Below are 19,494 nucleotides of genomic sequence, written 5' to 3' on the forward strand. Positions count from 1 at the left end.
GTAAGGGAAAAAAAAAAAAAAGAAAAACAGATCTGGAGACAGGAATAGAAATGTTGTTTAGAACAGATGGGCTGCTGCTTTTAAGAACAGTATGTGGGTATGAGAAAGGAATGGGGGAGAGTGGACTTGAGAGGGAAGAAAAAGGCAAGATTTGGTCAATGAAAAACAAGAAATTAGAGTAAGGTGTAGTATGCCCAGAACTGGTCAGGATGGTCAGAGACCTTGGCAGAGAATGTACCTGGAGTCCACACAGCCTGAAATGGCCTTCTCCTGGGCAGAAGGTGAGTGAGCAAAGTGTAGGCTCCACTAGTAGGAGGAGACCTCATGTGACTTTAAGGGTGGTGAGGTATTGAGAGAGAATGCTTGTCATTAACTTAAGCCACTGTGTTTTTTCCACAGAATTTCTTTGGGTTTTGTTCCATTGAAGTCTTGTCACTGACCTGTGTTCCTGAACTATGAAACACGAATATTGGGTTATGGAATAGTTTGTCTTGATAAATAAACAACTAACAAATACTTTGGACAGTAAGTCTTTAATTATTCTGATAACTTAAGAGTTGGAGATTTTAACTGTGTTTTATGAACCTTAGGATGATAACGATTTTAAGATTTCTTAAAACTTTCATTGTTTCAGGATATTTTTCATTGCTCTGGTGTTTATTTCACTGAAATACTGGTAGGTGCACTTTCTTGGTCCTGGGTGGTGGATTTAAGGGGTCTACATGAGCCTCTAAGACCACTATACTCTATGCTGTTAGAAGGGACAGAGAACATCTTTTCAATAAAATATGTTTTTGGGCTTCATTGTCACTGTTGAGTAGCCCTGCTGGATCAACCACCAGATATAATAGATAATTAAAATACTAGTTGCTTTTGAAGAGCTAACAGTATGTGTATGTAAGTTAGAATATGTATCTGGTCCAGAAAAATACCATAATAGTATATATTATGGATATGGAATATATACCTAGTCCAGAAAAAGTTGTTCTATTAGAGTAGTGTCTGTTAATGATAAGAATGTGGGAACTTATTTTGGGGGAGGTCTTAGGAGGATCTTTACCCCCTGTATTAATAATTAATGCTTTTTCTTGTGATCAAAGTGATACTACAGAGAGCTTTAAAAATTATTTTAGCCTAAGCTAATTTTATCACTGATTGGCACTATTAGGATAACAAAAACTGTTCTTAGCCTTTTTAACTCATGCAGAATTCTTGGGTCCTAATAATGTGAGCTGTATTAAACCCAGGAATTGGCGAAAACCTGCATTTGAAAAACACTTGGTGACAATACACATTTATGTGTGGTCAGTAATTCAAGGATTCCTTTTATTTTCAACAATTTATATTACAATTCTTAGAAGTAGTATGCAAAATGACCATAAAAGATAATAATTAATACATATTTACATTCTTAAAAATAGTTACTCGAGGTTGGTGAAGCTGTCACTTTTTCCTAAATGAGTGTGACACAACAAACTAATGGAAGAATCAGTTTTTCATATTTAGCCAGAATTGTTCATTAATGGTCTTGCTTTCTAGAAACAATTACACAGTGACTTCTCATCCCTGATGACAAGTGAGACTTGATTAAAAATTAGTGGCCATTTGAAATTGAATTTTCTTAGCATCTCACAATTGTACATAATAGATTGTAGACCCAAGTCTGGATGTAACCAGTAAAAATGTGTTTTAATCAATCAGTGAGATTTTTACTGAATATTAAAGATGATAGCTGGTGACCCAAGATCTTGATAAAAACCTATCCTTAAATGCAAAAATAATATCAGACATTGGGAATATTTTGTGTTTGAGCAATTCAGAATAAACTGTTTGGATTGGTTCACTGTTAAGGTTAACATTGGGGTTCCTGACTCCCCTGCAGTACTCCAGGGCAGTATGAATATCCTTCTGCTAAACCCTTTCCACAAGAGAGTGTCATAGGGAATTCCTAGTAGTAGGTTTTCTTTACAGAACTAGAGAAACTCACCTGAGCCCTTTGGGTCTGTTTTCATTGGTAGACACATAAGCTTGCTTGCTAAAAGATAAATTGGTGAAACATTTTTTCTACAGTGTACCTGGACCATCATGAGAATGTCTTGTAAATTTCAGTAACCTGCAGGCTTTAAAGTAGAAATATACATAGCAGGTTTCACTTAAAGAAGAGCATCACATTTAAGTAATAAATTTACATTGACAAATTCCTAAGCATTTAAAGATTCCAAAGGTTTGCAGACAAGGGTATTAGGCAAAGACAATGTCTCAGCCTAGAAACAGATGCAGTTGGGAATGAAGTTTTAACCAGTCTCTCCATTCTAAGGCCTGACCACATTTTTTGTCAGAGCAGAGTTAACAGATCTTAATTATAGTAAACATTTTAGCAAATACCATTAGAGAGCAAAAGGTAGAACTTATGTATGATGAGATGACAACATAGAGATTCTTTCTTTTAATCACTGTCTCCAAATCGGAAAGGAACAAGTTTTTTATCATTGCATTTTAAGGTATTTTCTTAGTTTTAGGGAGAAGAATCTGAATTAGAGGCTGGAAAATTACCTATAATTAAAGTATTGGCTTTGTGTCCATATTAGATGTTGTTAGGGCTAGTTAGGTTTCTTTTTCAAGAAGAATAAATTGCACAAGCAGGGATCAGCAACACCTCAGAGGGGACTCAAGGGAACCCTTTCCTCAGGGCTTTATTTTTCACCATGGTAAATTTACTAATGAATACTTGAGCAAAATGTGGATCAACCATATAGTGGTATGTTTTCACAGTGGAGGGGAGAGGTTCCACAGCCACCACCGGGCACGGGGTCTGCATGAAAGAGCAGCCGGGGGCCAGGTGACAAGATGTCTTTGTGATGTAGTCCACAAGTCTGTTGTACTGTTGCTCTGACAGTCTCTCCCGGACTCCATCCACCTGGGATCCAAAAATAAAGAGTCTTTAGTTGCCAAACCCTCACAATGGCACTTCCATGACAAATTATTCCTTCTGTTTTTGCCTTGATAAATCTACACATTATGTCTTTAGGTACTCTAATAAAGCCATTTTGTCCCAAACGGTGCTTTTTATTTTTCCTCTGAGCTGTGGCAGTAACAGTGCACTTTTAGGAGTACAACAGAAGCTCTGCAGGAGACTGTTCGGACAACCTCCTTTGAATAAGCCTTTGGTGTGTAAAATTCCCATGTCTGAAGTTGACAATTTGGTAACATTTTACTCATTAACTATTAAACATCTCTCACTGCTCTTTACTAACGAGCTCAGCAACAAAGAAGAAAAGTGTCTTTTCTCTGCTTGAATCAACATTAAACTCTCACCCTGAAATAAAATTCTGTTTGCCTGTCTCCTTGAACCTCTTCAGTTTGACAGAAAAAAATGTGGAGAAGAGCATCTCTTTTCAAACCAGTGGCTTTGGACAGAGCATTAAAAAAAATAAATACCTTTTGAACTGTAACATTTTCTGTTTTTATAAACACTAGGATTTAAAGCCAGAGAAAATAAAAAAACTGGGCAGAGGAAGGGGAAATTTTTATGGAAAAAAAGGGAGGATGCAAAGTACATTTATGGTTCATAAAAGTCTGGCTCATCTTCAGTGGAACTCAAATAGGGGAACTGAGATATACTACCTAAGTTCTTAAGTGCGATTTTCTGAGAAAGCACCCATCAAAGGCAGTTGGAGCCATAAATTCTTCCCACCCTGAAATTCTGTAGCTATCTAGTGTGTAGATCATGTGGACTGGGAAGTTTCCAGTGTAAGCCACTGATCTGTGGGAATTAGGTAGCCACTGACCTTTCTGTGGTCTGTACCTACCAAATGTTGGCAAGACCACTCTGGAAGAATTAAAAACATTTTAACAAGGGCTTTTGAGTTCTCAAAATAGTTTAGTAATGTAAAGAATTTCTAGGTTTCCGTGTAGGGCATGGAAACAGTGCAGCCCAGGGTGTCTTAAAAGCTGCACAAAGCCAGTGGGATGGTAAGGAGTAAAGGGGATGCCGGAGAAGTAAGTAGGGCATCCAGTAGAGTTTGGATCTCGAATTTGTGAGCTTGGGACAGAAAAGAAAAGCCCCCAAGGTTTCGCTGACAGATGAAGCTGTGTGCCACCAGGCACAAGCCAGAGCTCTGATACCATTTGACGGGGTCAGAATTCAGCTGGAAAGCTTTGAACACACAGAAAGGCTTCACTGCTCCTCCTGAACGGCAGCACAGGAAAACCCGTGCTGTGGAAGGAACCTGGCCAAGGACTCATTTTGAGCCTCGCTCATAGGGATTTCAGTAATGTGCCAGGCATATTAAGCAATTACTACCCTAAAAACGGCTGCATTTAACCAAGAAAAGCAAATGCTGATCTAAAAAATGTGAATCCTGCCACATTTCAATGTACTGAATGATGTCATCTACAAATTAATTCCTTCCAAAATTCAAAGGAGCTGTGTTTCCTAGCATCTAAAGCAAAAAAACAGAAAAGCCATTTTATATAAAGATCTTAAAATACTGTTCCTAGTTTTCCCTGGAAGACAGCAGGTAGGGTTCTTAACCCAGCTTTGCATCTGTGCGTCAGGTTGGCATGTGACGGGTAGGGACTGACACGGGTATGGCAACTGAGGAAGATTAACTATGTCAAGCAGCCCTGCTGAGTGACCCCCCCCCCCCCCCCATTTTGCAAACACTGGATTACAGCACTCCTAAGGAAGGGTGTACTGTCTCAGAAAAGAAAGCATTTTTTTCTATAGTTTGGGTCTCTTTTGGGGTGAGTGGGGGAGGGGCTAGGGTTTGGACATAGGAGGGGTGGGTGGGGGGACAGTTATTTCCTGATTCCTAGGAGGAGCTCAGGGGAGAGGTAAATTGGGATAGATTCCAGAGAAAGCGGAATTGGGGGCTGAAGGCATACTGGATACCCACTTTTCTGTCCCGTGCCAGGTGCTGCCCTGCAGTATTCCTGCTCTCAGTCATCTTTTCCTGCCTCTTCTATAGCCACCCCTTAATCCTAGACCCCCGTTATCCCTGAGTTCCGATGGAGAACCAGTGTTGAGCACGGTGTCCAGCGTGTCCGTGCTGCTTCTGCGTCTAACTCCGTGATTCCATGGTCTCAACCTTGGCAACTTCTAGGAGTGGTGACTCCAGCTATCATCTCATTAACCCCTAGAGAAGCACGTCTGTTCCTTTCCAGCTGTGATAATTCCCCACAGTACCCTCCTCAAAGAAAAAAGCCAAAGAGAGAAGGATCACAGTTGAAGACAGTAAAGACAGTTTCAACAGCAAAAGCTGAATCTCCAGTCTCGGCTTAAGATACGAAATATTTCCTGAGCAGCTAAGGAATAATGATGGTCCTAGATATTCCTTAGGGCCTTGGAAGTTTCTCGTTAAGGACCAAGGACTTGAAGATAATGATACTATCCCCTGCCAAATCCTGTAGCCAGATCACTGCTGCTTTATTGTCCATTGGATCAGAAGATTTTGGCAGATCTAAAGTCAGCCTGGACATCTGACCTCTGTTTATTCCCAGAAAGTCATCAACTCGAGGCAGCAATGTACGCCTAGTGCCAAGCCCCAGCTTAAAGCCTGACTGATTAGGATCCAAGAAGCTAGAGAAATCTCAGAGTTGTTGTGGTTGGCTGCCTTCCATCTTCTCAGATAATTTTACCCAAACAGTGGTGCGAGGGAAACACAGGCTCCCATACCAAGGAGGAGATAATGAATTGGGCAGGACCTGCTAGAGGCAGGTTTGCTGTCCTTTGCTGGGGCCACTGAGGCCCCGGGTTAGGACCAGCAGGCTCCAGCTTGCCACTGACTTACACTCGTCTTGCTGGGTGGAAAAAGATGTCTGTTTCTTAGGTCAACTCTTAAAGCCCCTATGGATCAGGCAGGCAGCAGGGAGGCAGGAGCGGACAGCCATTTTCCACTGGGTGCACCTGCTCACCCTGTGCTGGACTGTAGGAACCTGGTGCCACTCTTGTCAGGGCTCACCTCTGACCCTGGACAGAGCATCCATTCCTCAGCAACTTATGTGTGGCCACAGAAGCTATCAGGGAGCTGCCCCAAGATCCAAAGGAGCATCCCTGGGAGGTACCCCACAGTACTTAAGGGATGGGAATCTGTCCTGTGGGAAAGAGAACCCAGAGCCAAACAGAAGACAGAGCAGTAGAAGGAAAGAGATTTCTGCACGAAATTTTGACCCATGAAGTGTCGGGGTGGAAATGGGGGAGGGGGTGAGTGAGACCTCCTGGTGTGCGAGCTTACGAAGGTCTGGCCTGCTGGCTGCCCATCGTTTCATGATACCCTCACTGCTGCGGCGGCCCTCTCCTGTATCTCCAGCCCGCTACAGCAGACTCGTGCCTGCTTGGTGGGGCAGAAGCACGGAATTGCCGCCCCGGCCCTGGCCCTCTTGTACGGACCTGTTGGTGCTGGAGCTCCGTTGGCCTGTCTACTCCAGCGCCCCTGCCCCATGACAACCAAGCCTTGTTCAGCTCATACGGTAGCTCAACCCCAGCCTTGAGCCCATCTGGCCTACTGCTGGGCTCCCCTATGAAAGGCTCCCACACTCACCCGGTTGGGGCTTCCCAACGTCCTGCATTGGCTCCCATGCCCCCTTCACGCTGCTTCCTCGGACAGCCCTCCTGGTCCCCAGCAGCCACGCCAGAGGCTGCAGGCTCATACGCCTGCTTGCCAGCGCTCAGCCCACAGCTCAAATTCCCCGGCAGTTGGCCACACAGTCACCCTGTTCTCGGAAATGTACCTCCACATCACAGGCCACTCTTGGCTGCTTGAGCTGCACGGTGAGCAGGTTGCTTTGCTTGCCGTCCTGGGCACAGTCGATCTCTGTGACGGGGAAGGCCTGCTGCTGTGTGTCCTCGCTGACGCTCACCACAAAGAGCACTTCCGAGGTCAGCAGCAAGCACCCTTCGTGCTCCTGGCCTGAGCCCCTCACCAGAACTACATCCAGGGCCATGTGCACTTCTGGTCTGCCCAGAGACTGAAGCATTTTCCTGTTTCAAAGGAGAAAAGTGAGGCGAGAAGCCAGTTTGGAAAAGATGGTCATATACCAGTACTCACTGTACCAAGGGCTGGGCCATTCTCACACCGGTTCCCCAAAGGCAAAGGGCTCTCACCAAGCTGATTATTAATTTTAGCTTGAAATATAATTGTCACTTTAATTCTCAAACTGATTCTGGTTAACAGAACCCAGCTCCTCCTGGGGACAAAGATTTCCCTTGGCTCCTTTTCTTCCCAATAGAAACGCCCACCCCCCCAACCCACCCACGAGAAGGCTGGTTCTCTAGGGAATCCCGGGTCCCCTCACACGGCGTGGGCTCCTCAGTGTGCAGCCTCCCGAGTGCTGTGCGAGAGGCCGGGAGTTCTGTGGCCAGCCCCACATCTGGGGACGGCAGCCTCTGCCGGGCCCGAGGACGCCCCTATGCTGCCTGAGCTGCCGAACGCCGTCTTGGGCTCCCCTGGAAGCAGGGCCCGTTAGCTTGAGAGCAAAGCAGGCCCCTTAACAACCATGTGCAGTTGAACGGGTGTCTATAGATAATTTTACCAGACATATTTGACGTGGCTATTGGGAGCCTGGTCAGCATGTAGATCACTTGGCTGATAGCGCTGTTTGGGAAGCTGAGAAAGTCCAGCTCCGTGTAAAATACCTGTGGTAAGAGAAGTAAGGGAGTTTTACCAGTTGTTTTCTGGAAACCAGTTCCATGCTGCAGTGATGTCATCTGTTACAGCCATCCATAAAGCGCTACAGTAGGATCCAAAATGATGTCAAATCCTTGGAAGCAAGTACAGGTAATCATCAAACACTGCAATGCTCTTAACTCTGGTGATCTTACGTTAGCTGCAAACTGCAAAGTGAATGAACTACAGTCCAAGCATCGACTGGACTGGCAATTAATGGAAGCATAATGCTCCTGGGAGTAGTCAGTCCTGAGCAATAGCTCCCACCCTGTTACAATTTCTGTGATAAAAAAAGTCATGATTGTTAGTGGACTTCCTTGCTTCATGTTACAATACTTGTGTATCTGAGCTGTGGCTGGGCGCATAAAAAACACAACACACAGAGAGATGCACACAAAGGCACATGGTTTGCCTAGATACAGTATTTAAGTGACTTAAGCCAGCTGTTAAACATGAAGCCACATACATTTATGAGCACTCTTGGGGTTTATTACACGCTCTCCCCGGTGCTTCACCGAACGCGGGCACCCAGCAGCGGTCATGCAGGCCTCTAAGGAGACTCTCCAGAACCAAAGATGGTACCGCATGTGTGCTTTCTGAGGGCTCGTAAATGTTTATGAACGAGGCACAGTCATTAGACTAAGAGTTAGTGGTTTGTAAAACCTTCAGTGCAGTAATAAAAGTTTTACAAGAATGATGGAAAGCAACATGGCCATGTGAAGCTCTGTTCTGAGATGCTCCTCCCTGAGGGAGAGATCCTCAGCCCTGGGAAAGGCGCGGTGAGGACAATGGCATTCTCAACACCAAAGGCCTCGATGCATGAAGTAAGTCTGGGTGGACTTCACCCCACTGAGTCTACGGCAACAGGAATACTGTTTTTATGGGTGCGTACGCCTTTGATAAGGGGGAGTTGGCCTGGGCCCACTGACGGGGGGCAGTGGTTCTGTTTGTCCGCTTCCCTGTGAGTGAAAACGTCATTCACAGAAGGAGAGCGGGAGAGAAATGGGGAGGGAGGCGGCGAGGGGGGAAAGCGAAGAGGAACACATGTTTGCGTCTGTGTGGTCTCTTAGAGGAACCCTCCGGATGGCTGCCTGAGTGTGGGCATTCGTCCCCCACTCTCTCCCTTTCAGACACAGTTTTTATGCCCTGATCTGGCCGCCTCTTGTCAGCTCTCCCGAGGGGCGGGATGCCTGCGGTGAGACGGACCCCTCAGGCTTTACGGCCAGATGCAGACTGCTCGCCTGTCTGACAAAGGCGGGAGCCCGCCCGGAGCCTGTGATGGTAGCTAGGCAGCCCGCTTCCTGACCAAAGCGAGGACGCCGATTTTAGGTAAAAAGGTAACAATCCGAGTCACCGGTCTATGAAGTCACTTAAGCGTGCTCTGCCAAGAAGGCGGAAAAGAAGCATGGGAGGAGGTGCTTGCTTTCATACGCCCCCGGCACCCCCGAGGGCACGCGCGAGTGCGGGAGAGGCCCCAGCACGCCACCGTCCAGTGCCCGGGGTGCCACCGGCCCAGCTGTCTGCTTGGGGAAGGGGTCTCAGTTGTGGATCATGGGCCTTTGCTGCCGGTGGCCCGGAACTCGGCTCAGGGGCGACAGCACCGAGTCTGCAAACTCGAGGCTCTGTGGGCGTCGGCGTGCGCGCTCCTCTTCCTCATTCTCCAAATACACACACGTCACAGACATCTTCCTGCCTTGTAACCTATTTCTCCTTTCCAACTGGTCACCAAAGTAGTAATCCTGTTCTCTGCTTCAGTATTTTCTACATACTGCTCTCAATTGTCTCTAACTCGTTACTTCTCATTAAAGTCTATTTTACACTTGATCTTAGCCAAAAGGCCGAGAAGTGATCTTTAATTAAAGTCTATTTTATTAGACGAACTGTAAAAAGATTCTGTGAGATAAAGCTAGTGAAGTTGCTGCTAATTGATTTCTTGGGTCTATAATTATTATAATTATTAGTAGTACGAGTCTACTCTTTCCATAAATAAGCATAAGGAGATGAGAAAGAAAGCTATTTATCTTTTTATAGATTTATCCATTTTATTTTTCACTGCTTTGCCATGTGAAGGCCTAGATTATCTCGGAGTCCTTGGTATAATAACGCACGTTAGTCGGTAATGTCTGAGCCGGCCTGGCAGGTGCCCCGAGACTTACCATAGCCAGTCTGTGACACGAGCTCAGCGGCTCCTCCGATGGGCTTTGTGAACACCCCCATGATTCCTTTCCCCACGCCTGAGATGACACCCTTGGCCTTGTGTCCTGCTGAAGCATGAGCCTCTGATGTTCTCTGGAAGTTCTGCATGGGCTGATCGACTATGCCGGCAATTGCACCTGAAAAACAGCAAAAGCCCCTCGTGAGGCTTGAGGCTTAAAATCCTGAGAAGGTGAAAACTGTCAATCCAGAACAGTTTTATTTGGATTGAAAATGCAAACCTACCCTCATTATAAAGTTCTTTACTCTACATTTATTTACCTATTACGTAAGTTCACTGGGCACTAAGACATTTATGATCTTCATCAAAACACAATGTTCAGACTGGGTTTGGTCCATCACAGTGAGGATCTGTGAAGTTCAGTTCAGAATTTAATAAACGTGTCAGACTATTCCAAAGTGACACTCACATGCCTTTGTCCAGAAACCACGCAACACGGTTTAGGGAAGAGAGCTAACAATTGCTCAGGAGGGGGCAAGCTTCCTCAGCCTAATCAATTTTCACCAAATTAGGAGCATGAAGAAACTGGAAGAGGCCATGCCATCCCCTTTCCCTGTTCTCCCTTTTAATAATGATAGGAACAATTCTTTAATAATCTTAATATATTAATGAATAAGAGTAATTGTTGATAATGCAATTATTTTTATAACAGCTAATCTGTTTTGAGTGCTTACTATGTGCTGGGGACTATATCTAGAGTGTTACTTGTATGATACCATTAATCCTCATAATCCTAGGAGTCAGACCTGGTTTTTATCCTTAGCTCCTAGATAAGGCCGCTGAGCACAGAGAGGTTAAGGAGTTTTGCCCCAAGGTCACACAGCTGTCTTGTGCTTGAGCCAGGATTTGAGTCTAGAGAGGCAGAGTCCCAGCCCAGCTCTTCACCACCAAGCTATTCACTGATCCTGTTTCTAAGACAGGCTCTTCCTTTTGCCAGTCTTAGAAACACTTGCTTCCTTCGCATTTCAATTGAGGTTTGGCCACTTACTCTTCACTTGAGAACAGCTACAAAACTCTGCTCTCACTACTCCGCTCTAATGGTTTTCCCGGAGGGCAGCCGGGTCAGGTACCAAGCTGGCGGGGGAGTCCCTCAGCCTCCTGCGGGTCCCTCCTCCTTACTCCCCTTACTCCGAGGGGCCCGTGAGGATATCTAGTAAAGGCCTCGCCAGTGCCGATTTTTTTTTTTTTTCTTTCAGCGATGGAGTGGAAGATTCTCTAGCTCAGTAAGAGGTAAAAATTTCATTACAGTTCTTGACAGAATTTTCTGTTTTCAAGTCAAACCTGCTAGGATTAATGGAAAATGCACAGTCCCCCTGGTAGAAATTTTAGTACATGTCAAATCCCATTATGCCAAATGCCACTAATTCAAAGTCCCTTGGGTAAATGGAGATTTCCAGGTCTCCGTTAATGACCTGCTAATTTCAAGTAATATTCCCCTGAACAAAATCCAGTAAAACCAAGGCCGGTTCCTTCAGGTCAATTGTAAAGGGAATGTTCTTCATAGATTCCGTTCCTCAGAATTTGGACAGAGCCATTTAAATTTATGTATTGGCAGATTAAGAATGATCCGAGGCGACAGGTCTGTTTCCCAGCCTAGACCAACGCTTCCCAAAGGTTCTAAAGGACTGACTGGGGAGGCAGAGGAAGCTGGCCCCAGCCGCCCTGGCTGTGGAGGGCTGAGGGATCACTGCTTCAGGGCCCTCAACACACCCCATCCTGGCACTCGGGCTGGGGGCTCGCCTCCTGTTTGAGTCGGAGGACCCTGCTGTCCGTCCACGAGGTCAGGAGGCAGAGCAGCTGGGAAGTGTAATGGGGGTGGTGGCCACACAGCGCAGGCAAGAACCAGGGGGTCTTCTCTTCGAATCATCTCACGGCAGAGTTCAAAGTGAACAACTTCGAATCAGAGAACACAGCTTTTGTGACGTCATTATCTGATTTCTTTGAAAGGTCTCCATGCTTAAGTTCGTAGGAAAAGCGAGGTAAATAATCACAAATTCACCAATAGATTAAATTATTTAAGAAAGGCCTTTTCTCAAGTGCAGATTTCCATTAAGACTATTAAAATTGAGTCGGGGGGCAGGTGGTTACTTCACTGAGACTCTCCCACGTCCCTTTAATGTGCCAGGGCTACCCCGTACAAGGAACATGGAGCCTTGATAACCATGAGTGCCCACCCCGGGCTCTAACTTCTAACTGCTACCCAAGTGCAAACAGGTATCACAGTGAAACTCCCCTTTGATCTTCTACTTTCTCCAGCCACCGGCCACACTGAAGGCTCAGTTACTGCGGCTTTGCTAGATAAACTATTTGGGCAGCCCAGAGAGTGGAAAATCTGAGCCTCGTGACAAGGTGTTAGATTCTGAGAGGTAGAGAAGGAGCTATCAGATCACATGCCCTCGCCCAGCACCAGACCCCGCAGGGGGAAAGCCTGTCACACACACCAACACCTCACTGGTCACCAGGTGCGAGCTGGAGACCAGAGAGGCCGTGAGAGACCAGCAGCCGGGCCTGGAGAGAGGCAGCTTCTCGGAGGGCTTCAGCAGGCTCTCTTGTTAAGTCTAATCCAGCTAAATCCCACAACTGGTAAATTATTTACTGTCATGTACTCGAGCTCTGCTCTGAGGCTCTTCTAAGTGGTGGGAACTGATTCCCAAACTTGTCTCTTGGCGTCCGGCCCACAGGGTGGGCGGCCACATGGAGACGGCTGTGATGTGATGAAGGGAGAGAGGAAGGGAGCGCGCCTGGACGGAGGGGAGTTTCCGTGGACTCAGCGCGCGCTGGGCGAGGCAGAAACTGGGGGGTGCTTCCCTCGCTCCCCTCTAGTTGGAGGAGGAGGGCTTTCCTTGTTGGGCAAGGGAACCGGACGGGCCCTCCCTCACCTCTTCCGTGACGAGCTCCCCAGCCTCGGGCAGAAAACACTGGCTTACCGACCTATGAAGGTTCCTCTGTGGCTACTTTGGTTCTGCCCTCACCACACACTGTAATTTTATTTTGGACACTTTTTTTTTTTCCCCTTAAATCACGACAGCGGAGGCACAGGCCTAAGCCGGGACACTACAGCTCACCACTTCAGAGACAAGCGAGACCTACCCACAGAGTATATTCAGTATCCCACCTTGAGGCTAGCCTTTTTCGCCAGAACAGATTAATTCACTGAGAAGGAAGCATTTCTGTTATTCCTAACCCCCCACTAGCCGCAGCCAGTCTGCGGTGCATGGCTCGCTCGCTCCCTCCCTCCCTCCAGGGAAAACGTCCTGATGCACCCGGTAGAGGCCTAATTTGTTGGGATTCCACGTGGCATTACCAAGAGTGGCCGTGGAGACGGAGGGTGTGGCTGCTGGGGAGCCTAGCACTGCTTCACCCATCAGGCAGCGGCCCAGAAAGAAGGGGATCAGGGAGGCGAGCTCGGACATCCTGCCTGTGGTATTCGCGACAGAGAAGTCACGTCTGGGGAGGGAACATGGAGTACGACAGTGGCACGGAGCTCCCATCCTCGCTCAGCACAGACTCCAGGGTGCGGGAGGAAAGGGGGTGTCTGGGGAACGGATCTGGTAAATGGGGCAAAACCTTATTACCAACTCTGCAGGCTAAACAGAATGTTCCCCAGAGCCACTGTTTGCTCAAAACAAACAGAGCCTCGGCGGCATCTCTCGGCCAGCCGACACTTCCTTGCTGACTTGAGGCGATGTGGCTGGGCATGGCAGCTAAAGACTCCCTTTGATTTTTCGAGTACCTCCTAACACTCCACGGTGTCCCCATGAGGGCAAAACAGAGGCAAGAAGGCCCACCAGACCCATAAACATTTGGGGGAAATGTGTTTTTCCTACCCTGGAACTTTGAATTGTTCAGTCTCCCCACAGCCTGATTGTTTCCCGGCTGGGAGCCCTCCAGGGTGCGTGACAGGAGGAAAGGCCCAGGCTCTTGTCCTGGTGGAGGTCTGACCTGGGCAAGTCACTTCACCTCACATCCATGCCTGGGTTCGTAGATCAAATAAGATGACACACATGAAAACGCTCTGTCAACGCTCAAGTGTTCTCTAAATGCATTTTTACTACCTGGGTTGTTAGTGTTTCTCATAGAGGAAGAAACTGAGGAAGTAATATTTTGATTTCACTGAGCCTGGGTTTCAAACAATAGGATAATAGCACTAACGTCAATCAGACACTTAATTGCATTTAGCGGTTTTAAACACCGTTTCTGGGGATAAATCAAACGGTGATAAATGTAGGCTTTCCCAAGCGAGGGGACTTGATTGGTCCTGCTCCTCCTCTCGTCTTCCTGCCACACATCAAGTAGTTCCACGACGGGACGTTTTGAGATGAGCCAGGGATAAAGTGGGACCCAGAGCGTTCCGAGAGGGCAGGAAGCGGGCTGGAGCCAGCTCTGAGACGCCCACTGCGACCTAACCCGTCTGAGGAGCACAGCAGCGGGCCCGCGGCTCAGGGCGCGCTGCTGGAGGCCCGGGCTCAGGCCACAGGTTGCGGGTGAGGTCACTGCACACACAGGAGGGATTTATGTCACCAACACAACTCCTGAGTTTTTGGAAATGACCAGAATGGCAGAAAGACTGCGAGCCCACTGAGGTTCTGCAGACAGACTAAATGATTCCCTTGCATGGATGAGGATGTATGAGACGTGACTGCGGCAGAGATCAAAGTTTTAGGACTTTCCAGCCTGGTCAACAACAGGCGCCATATTAAAAAGTGTGACACCACAAAGGGAGGATCATGGCTCCTCCTGTAACGGATTTCTACCCTCAGGCACAAGTTTATACAGTGACGACCGGGTGGTGGGTGGGGGTGTCTCTGGGTGGGAAGAGAACAGACTGGTTGGAATGGACATGGCCACAGGCCAGCCAGCTCAGGTCTCCTCTGCTGAGCACCTGTCAACTCCAAAAGGAGCTTGCATGGAGGGATGGAAGCTCTTCTGCCCGGAGTAGAGGGCACGGCATGAGCGGTGCTCTTTACCAAACACGGACCCTATGCCTGGCCCATGGCGGACCTCTACTATTACCTCTCGTAATGTTACTACCAGCCCCAATTTACAAAGGAGAAACCCAGGTTTAGAGAAGGTAAGAACATACCTGAGGGCACAAAAAAAGGACCTGGACACCCTAGCCTGGGTCTGCTGGCTCCTCTGGAATGTGGTCCACTCCCACGCCATCCCCTGGCCTTCTGGAGCGCTCCTTTACCCCGCAGTTCCATCCCAGGTCATAAGCTCCCAGTTTCCATGCATCACCACAGAATGTTATGACTTAAAACAATTTCTAGTAACTTAACCTGACCTTGTAACATCTTACTACTTCCTCCCAGAGCCTCAGCTGGCTGTGCTGTGAGTTGAGGGCTGTGGCTAGAACTGCACACTGGAGAGAGGACAAATCCTTTCAAGCTCATCTTTTCTGACCTCTGCTCTCCCTGCTTCGGGGCACTTTGATCTCTGGGAGATGCGCGCTTCTTCCGATGCGATGCGCGGCAGGCCGGCTGCCAAGCAATACAGTTTTAAATTCCTTTGCAAACAAATAAACAAAAGATACCCTTGAAAATCCTGCTCTGCAAAATCTCAGCTCTGAAGCTTCCTTTTTATAGAGTTTTCCAAAGCAACTTATTTTTCGAACATTTGTAGTATTTGGAAATATCCACAGCAATCTTCCCTTCTGACTATACCATCTGGCTGCTTGACAAACGGTAATTACTCTGAGTCAGGCTGAGCCGGCACTCTTGGAAAAATAGAAGGCGAAAGTGGGCTCCTCACTGAAGTTTACATGACATTTGCACGTTGCCCAAGCGCTTCTCAAACAAAGGCGAGCGTCCGCAGTATCTGGCTGGGCAGGAGACGGGGCCTCAGAAGGCCGGCCCGTTGCTCACTTTCAGCAGTCAACGGCCTGGGCTGCCGTCCTTGTGTGGACGCCCCCACGCGCAGGGCGCCTCACGACGCTCTCTCGGGGAGCCACCCTGAGGGCGGATGGGGTTGATACCGGAAGCAAAGGAGGGCGGGGCGTGGGCATTTGTGCAAGTGGGCCCCCCACCGGGCAGGGCCTGGGATGGCCCCTCACAGCTGCGTAAGGGCTCTGGGCTGGAGGCCCCGTGCCAGCGCCTCACGGATGCAGGGTGGGAAGCAGAGTGAGCGCCCCCCCGCGCCCCCCCGCACCCGGGCCTCAGCCTTGTCTGCAGAAAGGATGTAAACTTCACAACTCACCCCCCTACCCATCCAGCGCGGGTCCCCCACAGCCCCTTACCGAGCAGGCTGATGCCCAGCCGGGACAGGCCCTGCCGGAGCCCCTCGCCCAGGCTCTCGGGGAGCTGCCGCCGCCACTCCTCCTGCCGGTTGTAGTGCTCCTCGTCTAGCGAGAGGCGGTCCATGTTCCGCGCCAGGCTTGTGGCCAGGTTGGTGATGGAGGTGAGGGTACCTGAGGGCACAAGAGCACATGGGTTGGCCTTCTGGTCACCTATCCCGTGGAGCCCCCGCGAGTGGTCCCCGGGGAGGGGGGGCAGTGGAAGCACATCTGTGCCTTCTGGACATGCCCCGGTGGTTAGTGATGGGGGCTTCCTCCGGGCCCTGGAAGCAACAGCCTTCAGGAAATGAGGTGAAGGCGCGCCTGGCTGGCGCACTCGGTGGAGCAGGCGGCTCTTGATCTCGGGGTTGTGAGCTTGAGCCCCAGGTTGGGTGTAGAGGTTACTAAAACTTAAATCTTTAAAAAAACGAGGCAAAGATTAACAACACTTGCTTATAAGGGTGATGGCACACCTCAAAAGGGGTAGGACGAGAATCTCTGTTGCCAGAAAAATGCCCAGAGTTTGATGAAACTACCATCCACTCTCGTGGGATCCTCAAGTCTTGGCTAACACAGTTTTGAACTCCTCCTTGAGGCCCAGTGTTGAAGGTTAAATTTTGTTTTGATTTTAAAGGTTAAGGTTACTGTAAAGAAACATTTCTACTTAGGAATAAAATGTATTCCCTCCTTAGAGCCAAGGGCAACACTAAACTTTATCATTTGACATTCTGAGGAACTAATGATCGGGCCACAGTCAAGACGTGGAGGTTTTTTTTTTAGATTTTATTTATTTATTTGACACAGAGGGACACAGCGAGAGAGGGAACACAAGCAGGGGGAGTGGGAGAGGGAGAAGCAGGTTTCCTGCCGAGCAGGGAGCCCCATGCGGGACTCGATCCCAGGACCCCGGGATCACGACCCGAGCCGAAGGCAGACGCCTAACGACTGAGCCACCCAGGCGCCCCAAGACGTGCAGTTTTGATTCTCAGGATGTGAGCTGAAAAAAGTGAGGGAATAAATCATGTGAAAGCCATGATTTTGTCTGGTTTTCCTAAGAAAGGCTATCTCAGCATCTTGCTCAAAACAGTCCCCAACCCCTCTAGCAAGTCTGCAGAGATCTCATTGAAGCAAGACTGAAAGACATCAATGGACAGATCCTGAAACTGACCAATGAACTCCTCTGGTAGTGGACACCTAGTTCCAAAAAAACACGGAAGACGGCATTTTTGCAGCTGCATCTTTACCAGCAATCTGAAAAGAAAAAGTCCATGCGTACCCACAGACACCAAAAAACGAAACAGATTTTTGCTAAGAGAAGGAGAGAACAAGTGTAAAAAAACATTCAGTGAGTCACTATGCTAAAATTACCATGGGGTTCAATTTAACAGGTGTTGGGTGTCTTATTTGAAAATAAAAACAACAGAACCACAAAGATTCGAGTGTCAGGAGTGAGAAATCCACCAGTGACTCATCCATGAGTTCCTTCAGCTCTCAGCTCGCAGGCCTCCCGGACGGCTGGGGCTTGGGGGAGTGGGCCTGTCCTTGTCTACACAACTCGGCTTATGCTCTTGCGTTTTCCTGCCAGCCCCCCTCTACAGAGGATGGGTGCTCATATTTCAAGGTCCTCTTCTTCTGAGCCTTCCAGAGACTTCTATAACCTGCCCACTCATCACAGAGTTGCAGCGCTGTTGACATTAAAAAGCCTTTTATGGGGGAGAAGCCCTTTGCCCTATTTTCCCTGCCTCCTGCTGAGAAGAAAAGGGGACTCAGATGGCCCTTGTTAGTTCCCGAGTCACTGCCAACCTGACCAAAATATTGTCAAGCACACACAGATAAAACGAAAACATGCCCCTTCACGTGGGCAGCAGTGTGGCTTCCGTGCCTGACGGACCGTCTGGGCCACAAGATGGCACTGTTGCCGTGGCCTGCTAGCCGGGAGCTGGCTGTTCTACCTCCAAGGTCGCTTCCATGTCAAAATGTATCCATATCCTTCCAGAAGTTATGACAACTGTATCTACATTAAAAAAAAAAAAAAAATGATGAGGCAACACAGTGTAGGGTTTCTGATGTTTAGCAGAAGTCCTGCACACCTTTAATATTTCTGTATTTATCACATGGAATAACAGTTGAGCCAATCCTTGTTTTCCCAATGGGAGGTTTAAAATTCTGAAGTTTCTGAAACATTTTCACACACTGCAGGCAAATAGTGATCTGTTTAAAACATAAGACATTCTGTGGGAGCTCTGTTACAAATCCAGCATTTCACTGCAACCTACCCGGCCCAACAAGGGTAGAGGCACACTTCGCGCACCGAAAACTTCAACGCGTTCTTTAAAAATAAAAAATAAGGGAAGGAATGAAAAGGAGGCATTATGAAAAGGAACCCAAACAGCTACCTTTGGAAATGTGCTTTACAAAGGATGTCGTCCCTCTGGAAACTCCACTCACAAAGGCTCCAGGGCCTCTGGTCAGCCCCTCGTACGGAAGCCTAAAGAAGTCGGCGATTCCGTTCCCGATGCTTCGCACCAAACTCGCGGGGCTGCCGAGGATTTCCAGAGATCCAACCACCCAGCCTGTGAGGGACCAAAGGGAAGGGGTTACTGAAACCTTAAATACAGCACTTTCAACATTTGGGAAAAGTGACCCATTTTCCCTGCAATTCATTTTTCACACTGGAATTGAGAGTGTAATAAGCTCCTCTGGAGCAAAATATGGGAAATAACTCATTCACTGTGAATTCATAAATGGCAAACTTTCATACTTTATAAATCAAAGTGATCCTTTTGGCAGCCTCGCAAACAGCTTTACTCTGACTTTCTTGCCCGAGCCTCCCATACTCCTGCTAAAAGGGACCTGTGTGCAAGGCGATGCACACTCCCTGCCCCCCCACCCCAAGGAAAGGTGGTCTCTTAGGGTGCAGGTGTGTTTGCAGGCTGGGAAGTTATCTTTAAAACCACCTCAGGGCAGCGGAGGCATGGGGGCGGGGCGGGGGGGGAAGGCCAGATGCTAAATGGGGTGTCACAAAGGAGATGCAAAGTTCTGACAAGGATGGAGGAGTTATTTTTAATCTTTCCCAATCCTACCAAGCTGAGTTCTTCCCTTTGGAGCAGAGCTGGAGCCAGACAAACGTCTCCCCTTCAACCCCAGCTTCAGTTGTGTAAACATCGGTGACACGGACATACTGATTAGGTTAGCGAGAGGGGAGTGTTCCCTTCCAGTGTCCCGGGAGGGGAGCTTTGGATCTGGTTTCCCATTCGAGCAGGGGTGGGGGGGCTGGGGGGGGTGGACGACGACGACTTGCCAGGGGCTGGCCTGCTCAGTGGCCTGATTGTGGTGTCTGC

General features: G+C 48.2%; 1 protein-coding gene across 9 annotated transcripts in view; it reads right to left on the bottom strand.

Moving 5' to 3' along the window:
• Positions 1-649: 649 nt before the first annotated feature.
• The window catches only part of VPS13B (vacuolar protein sorting 13 homolog B), a 768,399-nt gene continuing 749,554 nt past the window's right edge, over positions 650-19,494 (bottom strand). For 8 of the 9 annotated variants that reach the window (XM_064588058.1, XM_064588057.1, XM_064588054.1 and 5 more), the window contains 6 exons: positions 18,550-18,726; positions 16,118-16,288; positions 9,824-10,000; positions 7,534-7,636; positions 6,733-6,982; positions 650-2,917 (listed from right to left, as the gene is read on the bottom strand). In XM_064588058.1, the coding sequence (XP_064444128.1) occupies positions 2,669-2,917; positions 6,733-6,982; positions 7,534-7,636; positions 9,824-10,000; positions 16,118-16,288; positions 18,550-18,726 (1,127 nt within the window). In that variant the 3' untranslated portion in view covers positions 650-2,668. Of the gene's footprint in view, positions 2,918-6,732; positions 6,983-7,533; positions 7,637-7,665; positions 7,762-9,823; positions 10,001-16,117; positions 16,289-18,549; positions 18,727-19,494 lie in introns of those variants that run through there. The other variant, XM_064588060.1, reaches the window with a different exon arrangement.

Source organism: Mirounga angustirostris, unplaced genomic scaffold, assembly GCF_029215605.1.
Source record: "Mirounga angustirostris isolate CCGP_5_RB_7025 unplaced genomic scaffold, mMirAng1.0.hap1 SCAF_4, whole genome shotgun sequence".
Taxonomy (NCBI): domain Eukaryota; kingdom Metazoa; phylum Chordata; class Mammalia; order Carnivora; family Phocidae; genus Mirounga; species Mirounga angustirostris.